This window comes from Dunckerocampus dactyliophorus, chromosome 13 (assembly GCF_027744805.1).
Source record: "Dunckerocampus dactyliophorus isolate RoL2022-P2 chromosome 13, RoL_Ddac_1.1, whole genome shotgun sequence".
Lineage (NCBI taxonomy): Eukaryota > Metazoa > Chordata > Actinopteri > Syngnathiformes > Syngnathidae > Dunckerocampus > Dunckerocampus dactyliophorus.
Genome location: NC_072831.1, coordinates 6,906,665 through 6,926,381, shown reverse-complemented (window position 1 = coordinate 6,926,381; position 19,717 = coordinate 6,906,665). Strand labels below are relative to the sequence as shown.

At 41.5% G+C, this 19,717-nt stretch overlaps 1 protein-coding gene across 1 annotated transcript; it reads right to left on the bottom strand.

The window, feature by feature from the left end:
• Positions 1–91: 91 nt before the first annotated feature.
• manba (mannosidase, beta A, lysosomal) lies at positions 92–19,640 on the bottom strand. The gene is made up of 17 exons (XM_054797108.1): positions 18,873–19,640; positions 18,550–18,644; positions 18,366–18,471; positions 18,111–18,284; positions 15,710–15,833; positions 15,459–15,628; positions 15,264–15,377; positions 14,943–15,094; positions 14,754–14,871; positions 11,160–11,246; positions 6,869–7,036; positions 6,579–6,797; positions 4,753–4,917; positions 4,516–4,660; positions 4,116–4,258; positions 2,308–2,568; positions 92–2,233 (listed from the first exon to the last, which is right to left on the bottom strand). The coding sequence occupies exons 1-17, from the start codon at positions 19,056–19,058 to the stop codon at positions 2,003–2,005; spliced, it is 2,658 nt and encodes an 885-aa protein (XP_054653083.1). The 5' UTR covers positions 19,059–19,640; the 3' UTR covers positions 92–2,002.
• Positions 19,641–19,717: the final 77 nt, after the last annotated feature.

The following is a 19,717-nucleotide window of genomic DNA, read 5'->3' as shown; positions in this document are numbered from 1 at the left end:
TGAGATTGAGAGTTTGCGCTGGACACACGAAACGCCAGTCACGACTGCAGGGCTGGTCTGCGCTGGATGACCCCAATTTAGCTTCAACGGCGACTCGGACCGCAGAGCTGGTAGGGGTTTAATTCATTTTGAACATGCATACAACTTACACTGGAGTACATCACATAGTACAATTCACAGTTCCACATGTCCAAAAAGGAGTAGGAAGAAGCAAAGTTTATTTAATCCTACCCGTGGCTGTGATTGGTCGGCTGTTCGTCGCACATCATTTCCGGTTCGTCCCTCTCGCTGAAGCGCCAAAACTCCGCCATAACAAAAGAAATAATGGACTGGAAGTTGAGAGTCTGAGCGCAAAAGTTCTCAAATATGAGCACCAAGAAAATACGTCAGTTTTATGTGGATGTCAATTCTATCGCCATTGTACTAGGACACCGGAAGCTAACTAGCTAGTCAGAGGGGGAAAAATAAGAGCCACTCAGGAAAACACTACCCCTAGTGTTTTGGCGGAGAATTGCATGCCTAGCACTCGCTCCTGGCCAAAGCGCCGTCAATGGATCCAGACGTCGTCAGAAGAAAGGTCAGAAGGTAGTATACTCTCTGTCGTATAATTCAGACTTTGAGTTTAGAGGTAAACCGAGCAGCTATCTTAAATAGTGCCCTGCGCCAGGCCCCCTTCAACGCTTGCTGGTGCACATAAACCACAGAGGGAGGCGATAATTCCCCACATCGCTCAACAAGTAGGACACAGTACATTAAAAAAAGCATGAAGTGTGTTTTCAGATTAAGCAGCGGTTTAGTGGATATTAACCCTCTGGGGTCCCCTCGGACTTTTTTGCCTTTGCAGGTACATTTTTCCTTGTTTTTGGTTATTGTGTTACTCCATATAGCAATTTATTTGATGTTTTTTCATGAAAAATCATAAAATTCAAATTTAAAGTTCCTCGGTCAACCAGATGCCCAGGCCAAATTTCCCACCCTTCCGGGTACCTAGAGGACAAAAGAGTTGCTTTGACTGCCGTTATAACACATTGTAATTAGACAATATAAATATTCATTTTCTAATTTCAAGGTTTCATTTTGTTGAAAACTTGTCCAATTTGTCATATTTACTGTTTAGAATTAAAGTGGACAATTGGACTTTGTTACTGTGGTAGGTTCCGGTGGGGGGCGGGGCTTAATGACGTAATGTCCATGACAACCCAGCTGGCCAAGAAACACTTGCAAAATGTCATGATCACCATGAAAAGCAAAGCAAACATGCTGCTCTGCTGTCGCGACTTGATGTGTTTTTTTTGCAGGAGCGAGGGAGGAGCTTGCGGCTCCACTTTGCGCTCAATGATAGAAAATGATTTAAAAAGAGTATCTACAGCTCTCTGATTGCTCACTAAAGTAGTACAGTAGACCACCATGAATAAATGAAGGTATGGGAAACAATGAGGTCTATGCATGGCTGTGTGCATGCGTGTGTGTTGTCTAATTGAGGTGGCGAGACTGAACCTGGCTTTATGCAGTGCAGTCTATGACATACAGTATGTTTGTAGTAGCATACTTTCACACACACACATTCAAATCATTTTACACACTGTACACATATATGCAGATGCATGCACATGCACACGCACACAGAACATGCATATAGGCCTCATCTTCTCATTGAGTGAAGCCGCGAAATTCGAACCGCGATGTGGGAAGCGAATACTGTACAGTACAATGACTTATACTGGGATTGTGTAATGCATATCGTATAAAAAGCGGAGGAGACATGAACTAAGTAGTCTCTAGCCCCGCCCCTTTCTGTTCCCCACCATTGTGTTTTGTACTAATTTAAGAGAGCCCAAAATGGTATAACTTAAGTTATTTTGCCACCCTCATGGTAACACAAAAAATTTGCAAACCGTATTTCTTATAAAGGACAATGCCTGCCCACAGCCACTAGGTGGCGACTTAAAGTCAAGTAAGGCTCCAGGATGGGACGAGTTATCCCATCTCTTCACTGAGTGGATCAAGGCGAATAAACGTCACTCAAAGACGTGACAGTGAGGGATCTAGAAAGTTCTGTCACGCTGGTGGGTCGCCATGTGTGAAAAACCACCGTCCGGTTCCTGGAAAGCATCAGGAAGCCGTTGGAGCCGAAGCGCCCGGGAATATTTCCAGCGTCAAGCCACACGAAAGGAGCAATGGCGGAGGAGTGGAGCTGGACAACCAATCCTTCCTTATCTTCCTGCACTTTGGCCTGCAGGGAACACGTTTATAAATGTATATATATAAAACCTATATACACTTAAATAAACAAAGCACCTTACTTACCGTGATGTTGGGCCGCCGGAGGCCCTGAGCATCCTTGGGCGAGCACAGGAAGTGGTGGTTGGAGGGCCCCTGCTGCCGCCCCATGCTGTCCTCCAACATGAAGGTGAGGAGGCAGTTGAGGCGGGTGCAGTGACCGCATCCTGCGAGCAGGGTGGTGACTGGCTGTTGAAACACGGTCATTGCGCTGCCTCCCGGTACCAGAAGCAGCTTAGATTGTAGGGTGCAAACAGGATCCGGGTCGCTCCACTTGTAAACGTATACCTGATGGACCAAACAGACAAATATAGATTGTGTATACAGCTAGTTTATTTTCATATTTTGGTTTCTAATTTTCTTAATTTGAATTAAAATATACTAAACTTTCCCATTTATCTTATCATTTTCTAAATATAATATTTGAACAACAGCTGTACTAGCCTGCATATGCTATTCTTGGAAAGAGTCTTGTTTTTTTTTAAACAATTATTATTATTAAATTTTGTTTTTACATATTTGTAATACTTTTTTGCAACTTTGATTTATAATATAAAATTATTTATTATTGAAAATAATTGTAATGTATGACAATAATGATAATCATCATTAGGAGCCAAACATTAGCAACATGAGCATAGCTATGTGAGCTAACAGCACAATAATATAATATTACTATTATTTAACTAATACAATATATCCATCCATCCATACTTTTTCAGAGTTGAGATTTAGCTGGAGTACCGTGTTATTATGATAATGATGATGATTGTTGTTATTGTTATTTTTGGGCCTGTTGCGAGATCATTCAAACCTGCAATAATATTTGACAGCCATCAGATCTGGTGTGTGTTACTAGTGACACCTAGTGGCCAATGTAGACTACAGTTGATCAGCGTACTTGAATATCCCTTACTGTACACTAGGTCCCCAACTTACGAGCATCCGACTAGCGAACATTCGCGGATACGAACACAAGCCGATTGGTCTATATTTTCATGTATTTTGCTTTATAACTCCATATTTATACTGCTACATGCTTGACCAGTAGAGGGCACTGTGACACTGCTAATGGGACCAACAGGAGGTTGGTCGAGGACAAGGAGAGAGAAAGGCTAAGAGTTGTATGATACAACCTGGACAGAGCGTGTGATTAAAGTTTATGAAGAGTTAATAGGCCTGCTTAATTCCACACCACCCACAGAACACTACCTCTTTTAGAAGAGTCGAACGACGACGACCATTTGTACTTTTTTTTCCAATATCTCCTCCTCCTCCACCGCCAACGACGTATGCTCGACCACTCCTCTTCAAAGGTAAATAACATTTATCATTACGTATTATTATATCACTTTTATTATTGTTTTTTTCATTAATTATCCTCGTTTAATATTACTACTGCATCCAAACTCATATTTCCATGCATACGTATATACTGTATATGTATACACGTACATGTAGTACCTATATCATTGGTAATATTACCTTTTCCCCTACTTAAGAACAATTCGACCTGCAAACGGTCGTCTGGAACCAATTGTGTTCGTAAGTTGGGGACCTCGTGTATTTGTATTTTAGTTCATTTTGTCATTTTTACGCAAAAAAAATGTTTAATTTAGGCCAAGAACACGTAACATTTGCTTAATATGCATATTTTTTTTACTAATAGCAGGCCGTAGTCAACCACGAAACAGTGGTCCTTCATTAACTTTTGAAAAAAACGCGATAGAGGCAGGGTGCAGTATTCGAACTGCAGAGTGGACGACTGGAATAATAATACTCAAGTTTATTTTTTTGTGGATTTTTGAACATGTTTGATAGTTAAATAAACATACCACAGCTCTGACTTTTATGTCTTGACTTAGATCCGACACGGCGTAGATGAACAGCGTGTCGCTATCCTCGAAGCTAACAGGCAGAATGTCGGCGAAGAAGTCCTGAGCGAAATAATGCAGCATTTTCCACTTCCCGCCAAACTCTACAGGGAGGGAAGAAACAAAACAGGTGGTCAGGAGTCTCACAATAATGTGAAAAAAGCCGACCAATCACAGCCTTTTACGGTCCACACGGCTGCAGCACGAGGTGAGAATGAATGGACTCCAAACAGAAAGCGGCAAAATGCGTGGCTGAAGAAGAGCAGCCAATCGTACAAACGTATTCAAGGGTGAAAATGCGAGCACGAAAAATTAGTATACGTTGGCGCATCTGCATGAAGTACTCCAGATGTTCGCTCACCAATCGAGGACCAAGAGGGCGCCTGCCAAACATCATTGAGCTGCCAGTAGAGGGCACCCATGGTGTGGCCTTTACCGTCTATGATCTCGCTGCGGCTTCGACGGTAAAAGTCAGTCTGAGTCTTTACGCACTGAGCCTGCATCACCTGGAGACGCAACACGTTTGTAACAATCACTTCATTGTTTGTAGTGCCAATGACTGCCACCTACAGGACTGGAGTGGACCAGCCGACCCAACCTGCGTCAGGTAGAGCGTATCCTTAAAGCTCCGGAGGGGATCAGTGGAGTTGGGCAGGTGGAAGTGTATGGCGGCCTGCTGTAACATCTGCTGGTTGCCATCCAGGTGGTGCTGACGGTGTGAAGAGAAGCTGCTGCTGTAGCTCCAGTCTTCTGGAATGGAAACCTGCACAATCGCAAACACATTACCAACGGATCATTAGTGAGCTAGAATTTGTGAAGGACCACCCTTAGAATGGTCATTAAAGGTCCCATATTATAGACAGATAAGCGTCAGAGGTGCCACAATAGTGCATTGGACACAGTTTTGTGTGTCGGTAGCTTGAATGCTCATGAGCTGTGTTTATCCAGGCCTGTCTCCAACACAATAGTGCACTTTAGTAAGTCTGCACCAACATAACAGATGCCATATATCACATACAACCACGTCCCATCAAGGAGTGGGACAGGAGGACACAAACCTTAGCAACATTATCTTAGTTAACAGGGCTAAACTAGCAACATCATGTTATGTTAGCCTATTTGCTCAAGAAAAACAGAATGATCAAACTTACAGCTCCCACGTCCATAGCTGACTAACAGATAGATGATAGAGCTTTTTTTTGAAGATGTGTACCAAAGCCCGCTTTTATTACAAAGCCCTATTACATGGGACAGGCTCATCTAAGGGATGGGTATCAATACTGAGGACCATCAGTGGTGTGCAGTCAGGGCCAGCAAAGCCTTCTCTGCTGGCCAAACCAATACCAGAAGCACTGACCTACATTTACATACAGTACCTGCCATTGCAGGCTGTTTTTGCCCAGTGTCTTTCTTATGGTGGAGTCATGAACACTGACCTTAACTCAGGCAAGTGAGACCTCCAGTTCTTTGGATGTTGTTGTGGGGTCTTTTGTGACCCTTGGATTAGTCGTCGCTGCGCTCTTGGGGTCATTTTGGTTGGCCGGCCACTCCTGGGAAGGTTCACCGCTGTTCCATGTTTTCGCCATTTGTGGATAATGGCTCTCAGTTATGTAGTTATGTAAAAACTACATTTTGTGTTCAGTTGTGTTGTCACTGACTAATATTTAAATTTGTCTGATGATCTGAAACATTTAAGAGTCCCAATTGACTTTGGACAAGAGGCAGGGTACATCCTACGCCGCCAGCCAATGGCAGGGCACATATAGACAAACAACCATTCACACTCACATTCATACCTATGGACAATTTAGTGTCATCAATTAACCTAACATGCATGTTTTTGGAATGCGGGAGAAAACCGGAGCACCTGGCGCAAAACCACGCACACACGGGGAGAACATGCAAACTCCACACAGAGATACTGAAACGGAGATGTTTCCAGTCTCCTGACCGTGTGGCCAACATGCTAACCACTCGGCCACCGTATGGCTTGCATGTCTGCATAACTGGAAAACAATAAAAACGTGTTTTGTGTTCAAATGTTTGGCTTTCTGGAACGGATGAATTGGATTTACATTATTTCTTATTGGAAAATTTGATTTGGTGAACGTCCGTTTCGGTTAGACTCAGACCTTGCGGAGTGCATTAATGACGCTAAACAGGGTTCCGCCGTAAGCTGATGATAGAATACGTGAAAAGGCCAAATTTTACAGGGAATGCCCACATTTTAGGTTGGCTCCACCCAGAACACGTATCTTGAATGAAAGTGCATAGTGACTGACTTACACAGAGTGGGAGAATCTTACCCACATGGAAGAATAGGGCCCTTAGTGTGTCGTAAATGACCCACCTACTTTGTATGCTGCCCCCTAATGGCTGGAGTGCAAAACTGCAACACTCAAATATGAAAATGAAGACATTTACCGACTGCAGTGTGGAGAAAGAAGGCCAGGACTGGAAGCCGTACTCGGAGGCAAAGCGTGTCCGAGGGAAAGTCTTCCAGTCCAAGCAGTCGTTGAGGTAGCTGTAAAAGTGGGTGTCGCCATAGTGTGGGTCGTAGGGATTGGCCGCCACGTAGCCCTCTTGCTCCGACTCTGCCCCGTTTGTCGGACTAGAGACCAGGAAAGTACGACTGGGATCCTCCTACGGGACACATTGGCCTTTTAACATCTCTAACTGGGATGTAAGATTCCAATGATTCATTTCTTTCCAACCTCCTTGACCACAGCCATGATGTTGTCCACGTACAGCGTCACGTAGTCCTTCAGGTATGTCGGCCTCTGCGAGGGCGGGATGTTGAACCAGTCTGTCGCCAGCGCTGCTTCGTTTTCATTGTTTGCGCTCCAAATAATTATGGACGGGTGAGACTTCAAACGCCAAACCTGTGAATAAAAGCAACATTTCTAGTGATTAGATGGTGACAAGGTGACATCAAGCTACTAAAAATACATATGGACTGGCAAAAAGGGATAAGATATTTTTTTTAATTTTTTTAACCAGTTATTCTAACTTGTTTGCTTTTAAAAAGGAAGAATTTACAGCATTTCCAGCAATCCAAAGAAAAGCTAATATTAAAAGCACCTCTTGGTATGAAACAATAATAAATATATTAATTTGTCAAAGGCAAAATCTACTGTACATGTTCTCAGTTTCTATTATATTTTCCTATTTGAGCTGCTAATGTTCTTCAACAATATTAAAAAGTGACAATACAGGCCATCCTCATTTTGCGGTTACGTAGGCACTCCCATAAATGATTAATGCTGTACAAAACGAAAAAGGGAACTAGTTACGAGTGCTTGGTGGAAGGATATGTACTTGTGCACCACCATACTGAGGAAAGCCAACATCACTTTAGTTCTTTTTACTTAACTTTTTCCTTTCATTATGTCTCCCAAGCATGAGGCACAGTCTTCTGATGGCGGTGCGCCAAAGAAAAGGAAAGTGAAGGGAAATTAGACATTGTAAAACGCTCAGAAAGTGGAGAAATGCCGATCAACGTTGGCTGCAAGCCACTCAAACGTCACGACCATCATGAAACATTCCTGATCAAAGTGTTAAGACCAGTAGAAAACCTGCAAGAATTTACATTTTGCACGGTTGGATCTTAAAGGAAAACTGCACTTTTTGGAGGAATTCTGCCCATCATTCACAATCCCTATGTGAATCATGATCACATATTTCTTTCCCTTTTCTGTGCATTCTAAAGAGAGAAAACGAGTTAGTATGACCCAGCTAACAATGCAAGTCATGGGAGGTACCTATTTTGACGATAAAGCACTAACAAAAAATGAGAGCGGACAATGTAAGAGTCGCGGCTGTTTGTGTGCTGTTGTTAACAGAAGTAGCGTTAGCGCCTACGGGCTACGTCAGATCAGTGCGCCTAGGAAAGAAGTTTTGGTAATGTTTTAAATCATCAAAACACGCCATGATACTGTACATGTTATCATCAATGTACTTGTTAATGCATGATCGCAGCTTGTACGTGAAACAACAAGGGTTAGAGGTTTTTATAGAGAACCTCATAGTTTGGTTTGGTTTGGTTTAATTTTATTTGAACATGCATGCAAGTTACAATGGAATACACCACATGATTTATTTCACAGTTCCACATGTCCAACAGAAGTAGGAAGAAGCAAAGCTTATTTAATCCTACCCTCCATCCGTTCCACATCTTGTATAGTACATATTATTCACTTCCTGTATTCCACATGTGATTTTTAATACATAGAATAATGATAAGGTAAGGTAACAATATGATGATGTAATTATTAAGATTTTTTTTGCGATTAGTATAATAATCAGTGTAACAATAAAGAAATAATAAAAAGAAACAAGCATAACAGAACAATAAATATAATAATCAGTATAATAATACATAAATAAAGTAAAAATAGAGACAAGCATAATAAAGCCAGTTCAAGACTCTTCTGCCTTGTATTTAGCAAACATCAACTGCTTGGATTGTTTTTTGAATTCTCTCATCTTGGTACATTGTTTGAGTTCTTTGCTCAATCCGTTCCATAGTTTAATTCCACATACTGAAATGTTGTGGGTTTTTAGTTTTCATTTTTCCCTAAGATCATATTTCTCCTCTCTTGTAGAGAAGTATTGTATGACATTTTTGGGTAGCAAGTTATTAACTTTATGCATTATTTTAGCAGTTTGAAAATTTTAATATTTGTGATTTTAAAAATATATAAATGTTCTCTATGCTGGGCCGCACTGTGGCCTAGTGGTTAGCATGTTGGACACACAGTCAGGAGATGGGGTTGGAATCTCCGTTGGGCATCTCTGTGTGGAGTTTGCATGTTCTCCCCGTGTGTGTGTGGGTTTTCTCCGGGTACTCTGGTTTCCTCCCACATTCCAAAAACATGCATGTTAGGTTAATTGGAGACTCTAAATTGTCCATAGGTATGAATGTGAGTGTGAATGGTTGTTTGTCTATATGTGCCCTGCCATTGGCTGGCGGTGTAGGATGTACCCTGCCTCTTGCCCAAAGTCAATTGGGACTCTTAAATGTTTCAGATCAGACAAATTTAAATATTAGTCAGTGACAACACAACTGATCACAAAATGCAGTTGGCTGGCGACCAGTCCAGGGTGTACCCCGCCTCTCGCCCAAAGTCAGCTGGGATAGGCTCCAGCATACCCGCAACCCTAGTGAGGATAAGCGGCATAGAAAATGGATGGATGTTCTCTATACTTGGCATTATGAATTATCCTCAACGATCTTTTTTGCAGTACATTTAGTGAGTGAAGATTGCTTTTATAATTATGACCCCATACCTCCACACAATAAGTTAGATATGGTAATACTAGAGAGCAGTGAAGAGTGTGGAGTGATTTTTGATCGAGAACAAATTTTGCTTTATTCAATATTGAAGTATTTCTCACCACCTTTTGTTGTGTAGTTTTGATGTGAGATTTCCAACAAATTTTTTCATCGATTATGATTCCAGAAATGTATTTTCATTCACCCTTTCAATGTCCATGTCGTCTATTTGTATTTGGTCTTACGTGTCCTTTCTGCTATTTCCAAATAGCATTATTTTAGTTTTAGTTTTTTTAGTTACATCTCACATGGCTTATTTACTCTTATTCTGTCTAGTACATTGGGAAATATGAGTGTAAAGCCATTTAAAGCCGCAAGTAAATAAGTATGCTGGAAGTATGCTGTCCAGAAATAAACAAGGAACTAACGTGTGAGTCTGTTATCTTATTTGTCTAATATGTGTTATTTTCTCTGATTATATCTACTACAGTATATTGGGTAATACAAAAGTAAAGGGGACTAAATGTGTGTTGTTTCATGTCTTGAGGGCTCTAATGATGTTAAAACCCGCATTTAAAAGATCGTAATTTCAACTCAACTTCAACTAAAGTGATTTTTTTGTGTATGAAAAGAATAAAATAAGATTTGAACAAAAGTCTAACGCACACAAATTTCGTGTCCAGCCCGTTATGTACGTACACTTCGAGCTCACAGCGTAAATTGCTAGTAAATATCGAATTAGAAAATAAAAAGTGCCTTCTTGGGCCAAACAAAACTTGTATCCTTCCGCCAGTTATTCGCCAAATACGCGTTCAGCAGGGGAATGTGTCATCGTGTCCGCCATTTTGTGTCAGCGTTATGTACGTTCAGTCACGACCTCGGAGAAGCAGCATCATTCAATTCGACGAGCAATCGGCGGTTTAACAACCGTTGTCAAGTCTAAGGTAAGCTTTTTTCATTTTTATATATATTGGAGAAGATCTTTATGCGCTTTGAAATGATTTTTTTCGTCGGGTGAGTTACAAATGTTGTGTTTATCGAGCAGTGTAACTCGTTTTGACAGCCGTTGTTTTTACCTCTCGTAGGTCGCCGTTCGTGTCCTGTGCACGAAGCGGCGAAAAAAACACGCAAAGTTGGCAAAATTATTCATCATTACTAGTCGGATTTTACTTACTTTCATCCGTCGTATTATATGTCGTTGACATTTATTCGAACCAAATCAATTCTAGCGTGTTCGTTGATAAACTGCTCCGTATTTAACCCGGAAGCGATCGGCGTGTCCCTCATGGGAGGCCTTAACTCAAGATCTAGATTTGTCACTTGTTTTTATTTACTTTATGATACTCTCTCAAATATAAGTTACTTTTCTAACAAAAGTCAAATCTATGCAGAGATAACAGCATAAAGTGGACACCGAGTTATGTGCATTACATTTAAGAAAGATTGAACTACTGAGGGTTGCTATGGGAAATGGAAGATGTCTCGAGCTCTGGTATGTTGGGTGTGTGTTTTGCAATGTTTGAAGTTTGTGTTTACAACATTACCAAGGTCTATCCACGAGTTTGAAATTTTACCCAAAATGTAACACTTGGGTACCCTTGATCTGAGCCATGCACATATGTTTTTTTCCTCTTCATGACATTTCATGACTAATGCAACTCATCCTCCGGAGCGATTTATAGTCTGGAAAATACGCTACCTAATGCTGAGGAACAGTGAGTGCTTCTCACCTGTTGGATGACTTCTTCTCTTACGGTGCCAATGAAGTCGTCCTCTGTTGGATATGTTGCACAAGCAAACATGAAATCCTGCCACACCTAAAAGACCAAAAATACACCATCTATGACAGAGGTCACCAAAGTATAGCCCGGGGGCAATTTTCAGCACGCAAGTATTGGCTCTCAGCACATTAAATAAAAATAAAATGAATTCATGATTAATGCGATATATTATAATAGTATATTACACTCATTTTATATGCCAGCTATAAAACAAAAGCTAAAATGTGGATGTTTGGCTCAGATAACTTAGCTTATATTGACCTACGTTGGATTGCTTTTAGCATCTTTAATATACAAAATGTATCAAAGTGGCCCCCCCACATCCTTGCATTTTTCTGTATGTCTGCTGGACAAAGTTTGGACACCCCTGATCTCATATGCTGTCCTTTTTTGGGAAAAAGACACTACTTTATTAATATTTCTTTGCAAATATCTGTACAATCACATCCTGCTGTAACATTTTATTAAATATACCGTAATGTCCGGTGTATAAGCTGCTACTTTTTTCTCAAACTTTGAACCCTGCGTCTTATGCAGCGGTGGGGCTAATTTATGACCATGTTCTAATCTCGTGACATCTCTACTTCAGAACTACTAGTAATTGTTGAAATACTGTGCCGCTCGCGAGTCAGTGAGGAAACAGTAGCTACAGTAGCCACTATTTTATCTTCTTCCCATAATGCATTATTCCCAGCAGAGTAGTTCATTGGCCAACGGCTGCCATCAGAGGGAGCTCATGAGCTCCAAAGCTCCCTATTTCAAACTATTATTATCCCTATTTCAACATGTAATGGACTTTTCCCACCATAAGTAAATTAATGTATGGGAACCAGTGTCATATTGACAGTATTGCGCATACTAATTGCAGATCATCTTTTAACTAAACTACCCTCTGTCTGCCCTTTTGTACAAAGTACTGACTCTAACCAAAACAGACGCGAACCGAATCAATTTTTCCCATAAGAAATCATGTAAATCCAATTAATCCATTCCAGAAAGCCAAAAATGTTAAGACAAAACATGTTTTTATAGTTTGACATGCAGAAAACAACTTAAAATCCATATAAATACATATAAAAAGGGATAAATGAACATTTAAGGTTACTTTTACCTCCAATGAAGACGTGATTCCTGATTGACTGACTGTCATCTGTGACTGTCCCCAAAGGCACAATGTGGCAGTGAGATGAACCACCACCACCTTCCTGTTTTGACATGAATTGTTTCTTGAATTCAGTAGCGTTTCTCACCTCAATATGGTAACCCAAAATGGAGCCAAAGAAAGTTGCAAGTGCCAGCATTTTGATAAATAAGGTGAGAAACACTATTGAACTCAAGAAATAACTGATGACAAAACAGGAAGAGGGCGTCCGTGTGGTGTCTCGCTGCCACACAGTGTCTTTGTGAACAGTAGTCTTCAATGAAGGTGAAAGTAACCTTCAAGGGTCACCTACAGGATTTTTTAACATTGTTTAAATATGTTCTATATTGTTCATTATTATGTTTACGTTGTTAGTTTTTTTGAAAACAAACGTTTAATTAGGAAAAATTACATTTTTGTACGTGGTGGCCGCCACTTTGGTCTGGTCTCGTCAGAAAAGGGGCGTTTCCCAAGTGACAACGGCGTAGGGACGTCATCTTACGCAGAGTAAACGAACACTGCAGAGTTAGCTCGTCGACTTTGTTCGTTATATTTGTCATCAAAATGGTAGCCATGCCAAAACGTTGCGTTGCAGCTTACTGTTCACAGTGTCCTAGTGATACTGTAATTTTGTTTTCTTTTCCAAAAGACGAATAATTAAGACAATGAACGAAGCTGTAATTTTGTTTTCTTTTCCAAAAGACGAATAATTAAGACAATGAACGAAGCAAGCAGGATAGCCACCCACCGTGGCTGAGGAAGGTGCATTGTAAGCGGACAAATTCTGTGAGCAGCCCCGGGCGGAGCTACGAATGTCCGGAGAACCAGAGCATAGAGTGAGGTGAGCCACCTGCCATGGCCGGGCGAGGTGCTTTGTAGACGGACAGGTTTAAAATGAGCGAAGCAAGTACACAGAGGGACAAATGGACCATGCCAGTCTTCATTTCACTGAAAACTGCTATGAAGAAACACCTTTACAAGAAGCATTTGGCTTGAAAGTACGGTATCAACGCTTTTTGGATGCTAGGAAGCTAGCAACAGGATTAAAGGCGGAGAACACAGTAAGTCATATCTTAGGCATGGATGACTTACAATGTTAGTGCAGACCTGCCAACATGTATGAATTTGTGGTACTCAGCATGCAATTTTACTCTTGAATACGCTTGTATGCCTCTATAAAACTATAAGAACGTGTTTTGTGTTAACATTTTTGAGAGTCAACTGCTGATGACATCATAGACTGGCGACATAACTTTTGGTTCCAGTTGCCATTTTGTTTGCTAGCTAACAGGATGCTAACAAGGAAGGATGTTTTCTAATTTAAAAAAAAAAAACACCTATTAAGAATACAGATGGACTCAAGAGTGTATTAACAATGCAACAAGACACCATATTTTATGCAAACCGAGGCAAAATGGTGGCACGCTTGTATGCCTCTATAAAACTATAAGAACGTGTTTTGTGTTAACATTTTTGAGAGTCAACTGCTGATGACATCATAGACTGGCGACATAACTTTTGGTTCCAGTTGCCATTTTGTTTGCTAGCTAACAGGATGCTAACAAGGAAGGATGTTTTCTAATTTAAAAAAAAAAAACACCTATTAAGAATACAGATGGACTCAAGAGTGTATTAACAATGCAACAAGACACCATATTTTATGCAAACCGAGGCAAAATGGTGGCACGCTTGTATGCCTCTATAAAACTATAAGAACGTGTTTTGTGTTAACATTTTTGAGAGTCAACTGCTGATGACATCATAGACTGGCGACATAACTTTTGGTTCCAGTTGCCATTTTGTTTGCTAGCTAACAGGATGCTAACAAGGAAGGATGTTTTCTAATTTAAAAAAAAAAAACACCTATTAAGAATACAGATGGACTCAAGAGTGTATTAACAATGCAACAAGACACCATATTTTATGCAAACCGAGGCAAAATGGTGGCACGCTTGTATGCCTCTATAAAACTATAAGAACGTGTTTTGTGTTAACATTTTTGAGAGTCAACTGCTGATGACATCATAGACTGGCGACATAACTTTTGGTTCCAGTTGCCATTTTGTTTGCTAGCTAACAGGATGCTAACAAGGAAGGATGTTTTCTAATTTAAAAAAAAAAAACACCTATTAAGAATACAGATGGACTCAAGAGTGTATTAACAATGCAACAAGACACCATATTTTATGCAAACCGAGGCAAAATGGTGGCATACATTTTCACCATTAACCAAAAAACACGCTAACTGGGGTGGAAGCTAACCAAGGTTCCACTGTACTTAATTTCCCTGTGCATTGACTTAAGTTTACACCTTTTTTAAAAAAAAAAATGCTATTCTGAGCCGTGTAAGCCTGTCAATGCTGTGCGTTTCTTCTGTTCTTTTTAATCTTCATTTTAGTTACCATGATTCCCATCTCGTCACACATACTGTAGAAGACATTTTGTTCATAAACTCCTCCTCCCCAAACTCGCAGAGTGTTCATGTTGACGTCCACGGCTGATTGCAGCAAGTTCCTCAAGCTGGAACACACACACACATCCAATGTTTAGGTAACAAGTTTTACACAAAGAGCACTTAACCGTGGACTCACACATCAGGTGTGATCTGGTCCTGGAAGGCGTGTGCTGGGATCCAGTTGGAGCCTTTGAGGAAAACTGGCTTCCCGTTGATGCGGAAATAAAAACTCAGGCCAGGAGAGCCGGCGATGGGCTCCTGAATGAGCTCCACTGTGCGGAAATACACCTGTACAAAAGGAGTGAGAGCTTTCAAAATGTCAGATTTTACAGATTTGGACACCATCCACCCTCTTCACAATGTTTGGGCTTTCATGGTTCCTCTAATAGTTGACACAGCTCTTGTATGGGGTCTCATTAGATGGTGTTTACACTATATAATGAACAAGGCCTCTGACCTTTGACTCTCTGTCCAGGAGATACAATCCATCCTGAGACGACACTGTGACGTGGAGGCGGTATGAAGGTTGCTCGCCGAGACCGTTGGGCCACCACAGCCTGACGTGACTACTCTGTGGACGGACGGAAAGCCGTTGATGTTTATAGCTTGTATGTAGTTGCTGCACACGCATGCATGTTGCACACACACACACCATGTTGACGTGCAAGGTGAAGATTTTTTTGGTTGTCCCTGGAGGAAACTGAGCGAGGCACGTCCGCTGTGAGTGCAGCTCGGGGACGGCGAGTGCGATTTTGGCATGTGTTGGCCAGAGCACCTCCATCAGGAGCTCGATCTGAAGGGTCCACTGAGAGAGGCTCATGTCTGGAACGTGGGACGTTAAATTGGTTATCTTGGGTTGTATGCTTTAGTCAAAACAAATGATGATGATAAGGTGCGATGTACTGTAAAGAGGAACAGCTGCAAACTGGACCAGCCGCATTGCATCAAACGCTTCCAGCCGGACTCCTTTCCACAGGCCCATGGTGGGAAAGGATGGGCCCCAGTCCCAGCTGAAAGAGCTCTGCTCCTGCAACAAAACAAGGCAGTACTCCTATGAACATTGTCAAGAATTCAAATATCTAAATATGTCCTCCGAGCTGGATGAGTCCGCCCTGTGTACATGTCCACTACTTTGCAAGAAAAAAGCTTCTCTACACTTCTTAAAACGCAGCCCGAAGCTCTGCCAACTGTCTTTCAGTCGGCTACAAACTTGGGAGCTGTAAGTTTAATCATGCTGTTTTTCTTAAGCGTATAGGCCAGTGGTCACCAACTTTTTTGGGCCCACAGACTGGCTGGTGTTCCCACAAGCCTCCAGCGGACCTGGGGTGGGGGGGCTACATTATACTGATGTTATTGATTAATTGTGAACTGTACTGTGTATAAAAGAAATGTTACACCAATTTCATTTTATATCCCAACTGTGAATTTTCATGCAAGAATTTAGGCTGCTAACTGAGGGTTTTGGCAAGTTGCTGTTTTTCAAGTCATGTTGTTCCTATTTCACGTGCACTTTGCTGATGTGTGATATGCTGCTGTGCGGTGGGGTGGAAAAAGTTGGAAATAGGGCTGAGCAATATGGACCAAAACTCATATCCCGATACATTTAGGTTGAATACCGATAGACGATATACATCCCAATATATTTCCACCAAGTGAGTTTAGACAAAATCAAAGCCAAATAGACGTGTCAAGTTGTTTTATTAAACTAAATACTTGACATTAAGACGTTTTTTAAATTTTTATGTTCCATGCAAGACACACATTAAAAAAAATTCTATCCAAAAAATAGCCGCTAAAATAAATATCTTTTTGAAATAAATATAGAAAAAGTCAACTATAATAAACAAACCTTTAGCTACGTTCCAATCCTCAGCTAATAAGAAAAACACACAAGAACAAAATATGGAGTGCCCGGTTTAAGAGGAAATTTTTTAATGTCAGCAACTCAAAAATACTTTCAATTGAACAGTAGTATATTTTAGGTAATCATTTTTAGGTAATGAAGACACAAGCATGTCCTTATTTTGTGCCAGGAAAACCAACCTGTCAACTGCATCAGGTTTAGTTAGCAGCTGTCCGTCTGATTTCCTTACATACATTTGTGGTTATATACATTTGTGGTAAAGCTTTTCGTGCTAAATAATTGTGACTGCAAAGCTCGCTGGACATCGAGATTCCATCGTTTTCAGCAGGTTTTTAAAGCCGTTTTTTCCACTGTTGCAACGAGGACCATATCTTTAGCAATGTGATAGGACACTGCGTTAGTAATAGCACACCTTTCATGAGGACCCTAACAGGAAAAAGAAGCAAGCAGTGAGCGAGGTGTTGTGGAAGGAGTTGTGCAGCCAGAGCGCAGCTTCACACACTCCTCGTATTGGAGTTTGTGCCAAGTTTTAAAGGTGGTGAAAAAGATTTTTTTATGCCCTGAATCCTAAGTACCTCCAAATTACTGAGCGACTTCTTTTTCCTTGCTGACTAATAATTCTTCCACCGCAGACGCTTTCGCTTCGACTGAGCCACTGGGCTTCTGCCCCGCCCCTCCTCTTGCATGCACGGAGGGGGGCGGTCCAGGAGCTCTCACACAGTGCAGAGTGATGAGTGAGATACTGCGCAAATCCAGTCTCTATCGATACAAACGATATGGTTGTAAATATCAATAAATAAATATCAGTATATTAATAATATCGATAGATCACCCAGCCCTAGTTGGAAATGAGATCAGTTTATTTTCAGGGATCGCCATTAGCTGTTGTCTTAAAAAACACTAAAACAAAAAACAACATTCGACAATTAGTCGACTATGGGCAAAATCTTAACGAATCAGATTTGACTATGAAAATCCTTAGTAGCCCTAGTTGTATGCACATTAGCGTCATCAAACCTTACCTTTACACATTCACAAGCATAGCATCAGCATTTGGGGACAAGAATGACGCGAAACAAGAACAGGAAAAACATAAGTATCTGTGCAGCAATGGAGAAAGTTTGCATACGGACACAACCGTGGTGTGTTCAAGGCCCGTCAAACAAAAACAAAAACTGGGGGATTTCTAATTGTATATTATTTTTCTATTAAAATAAATCAGCCTCATTTCCAAAATTGATATGCCTTTAAAAAATGTTGATGTAATTATTGACAAAATAATAAAGTAATATATATATATATATATATATTTGTTTTTTTAATCAGCTCACATGAAGCTATGTTAGTCTCGCTCACGTTTGTGGCCTCGTGTCCCACTGCTTAATGTTACGTTGTGTTGTGAATACGAGACCTTCAAGATTCAAATATTCAAAGACTGACCTTCCTGATGAAATTGACGTGACACAGACCCTTCTGAACATCCGGAGGACACTCAGGAGGAACTCTGTAGGCAGGATGAGCTTTCCTCCTCTCATTAGCATAAAAGACGGGAGACAGAAATTCCAGCCGCAGCACGTTCTCCTCCTCCTTCAGCAGCTCTCGCACGAGGAAGAACTTAACATGAAAAAAGCAGACGGACACGTATGAAGCGCACGCCGTGAAGAGGATGGCGATCTGCTCATTTGATCAACGCACATATTGGCGAAACATGTTGTCGGTGCGGCCCACAAATACATCATTGAGCCAGACTGACGCCACCGTGTCCACACCGTCGAAGATAAGGAGCACCTCATCCTTGGACCTGTTTGTGATGAAACTGGACAGTTCCAAACACCACTCTGAAGCGTTCTGAAGAGGCCATGGGGTTGGCTGCACTGACCTCATCTGGTTGGACACAACAAATGTGGTCACGTAAGTCCAGTTGTCCAGAGAGATCCACTGATAGGCCAGGTCATTGAACCTGAAGTATGGGTCCTGAAAGATATATAAAATGTTTAGTTGACAGGTTTTTAATTTTAACTCGCCGGGAGGTGATAATTACTGCAATGCATTACATAAACCATACTGACAGAAACATAAAACCTACAAAACGGCCATTTGCCTTGCTCGTGTAAGGTTCAATACTTTTTTGAACAGACGTTTTCTTTTGCAACACTGAGTAAAACTTGAAATCCAAGACAATTTTTATGAGTGATTCGTCACCTGGATGAAGCCTCGCTGCAGCAAAGCCGAGTGGACGCAGCCTGGCACCCGGGCAGGGAGCGACAGGGATCGATTGGAGTTCCACAAGCTCCATCGGCCGTCCAGACTTTGAAGAAGAGGTTCACTCCAAACTTCCCAAATTGTCGCCAATGATAAAAGGACGACAAAGAAGACACGCGGAATCATTGCTGTCCGTTAGATTGCGTCCATGCTTGGCTATAGCGTGGCTTGTGGAACTTGTGCTTGTAGGACTACAGTTTCGGTGTAAACAATTACTTCCAGGTTTATCATATGACCGGTAGTCAGCTGACCGATGTTGCAGCACACGTAATACGCCTTCAAGACTCGCCTGTAACCGCTTTGAAAGACCCAGTCGACGAAGGCCAGACATTCGGAGGCTCCTCCTCAATCCGCAACTAGCCTTGGCTGCGTTCCAGTGGCAGTTTGATTTGCCCTTGTTGACTTCCCCCAGGCACTTCCCACCCGGGGAATCCCCGCCGCCATCATAAGTGTCGGTCCATTTAACCAAAAGCTCAAGTGATCTTTGTGAGATGTACCATTGGACTGCTGCGGGAGCAAGTTAACATCGACTGTCAGTCGAGAGTAGTTGTATGTCAGTCGCTAACGAATCCCCTCTAAGAGCCAGCTCGCGTCGTTGGAAGCCGATTATTTTTTCGTCGTCTTTTTTTCTCTTAAAGGCGAATGTCTTCGGTCAAGTCTTTGGCGGCTGCATCTCGTGTCCACACTGAGCAGGGAGAGGGGCGGGGTCAAACAAACGCTGGGGTGCTCGAGCCGTTCCTTTCCGGAGAAATTTGCATGAAGAGATTTGACCTATTTTGACGTAA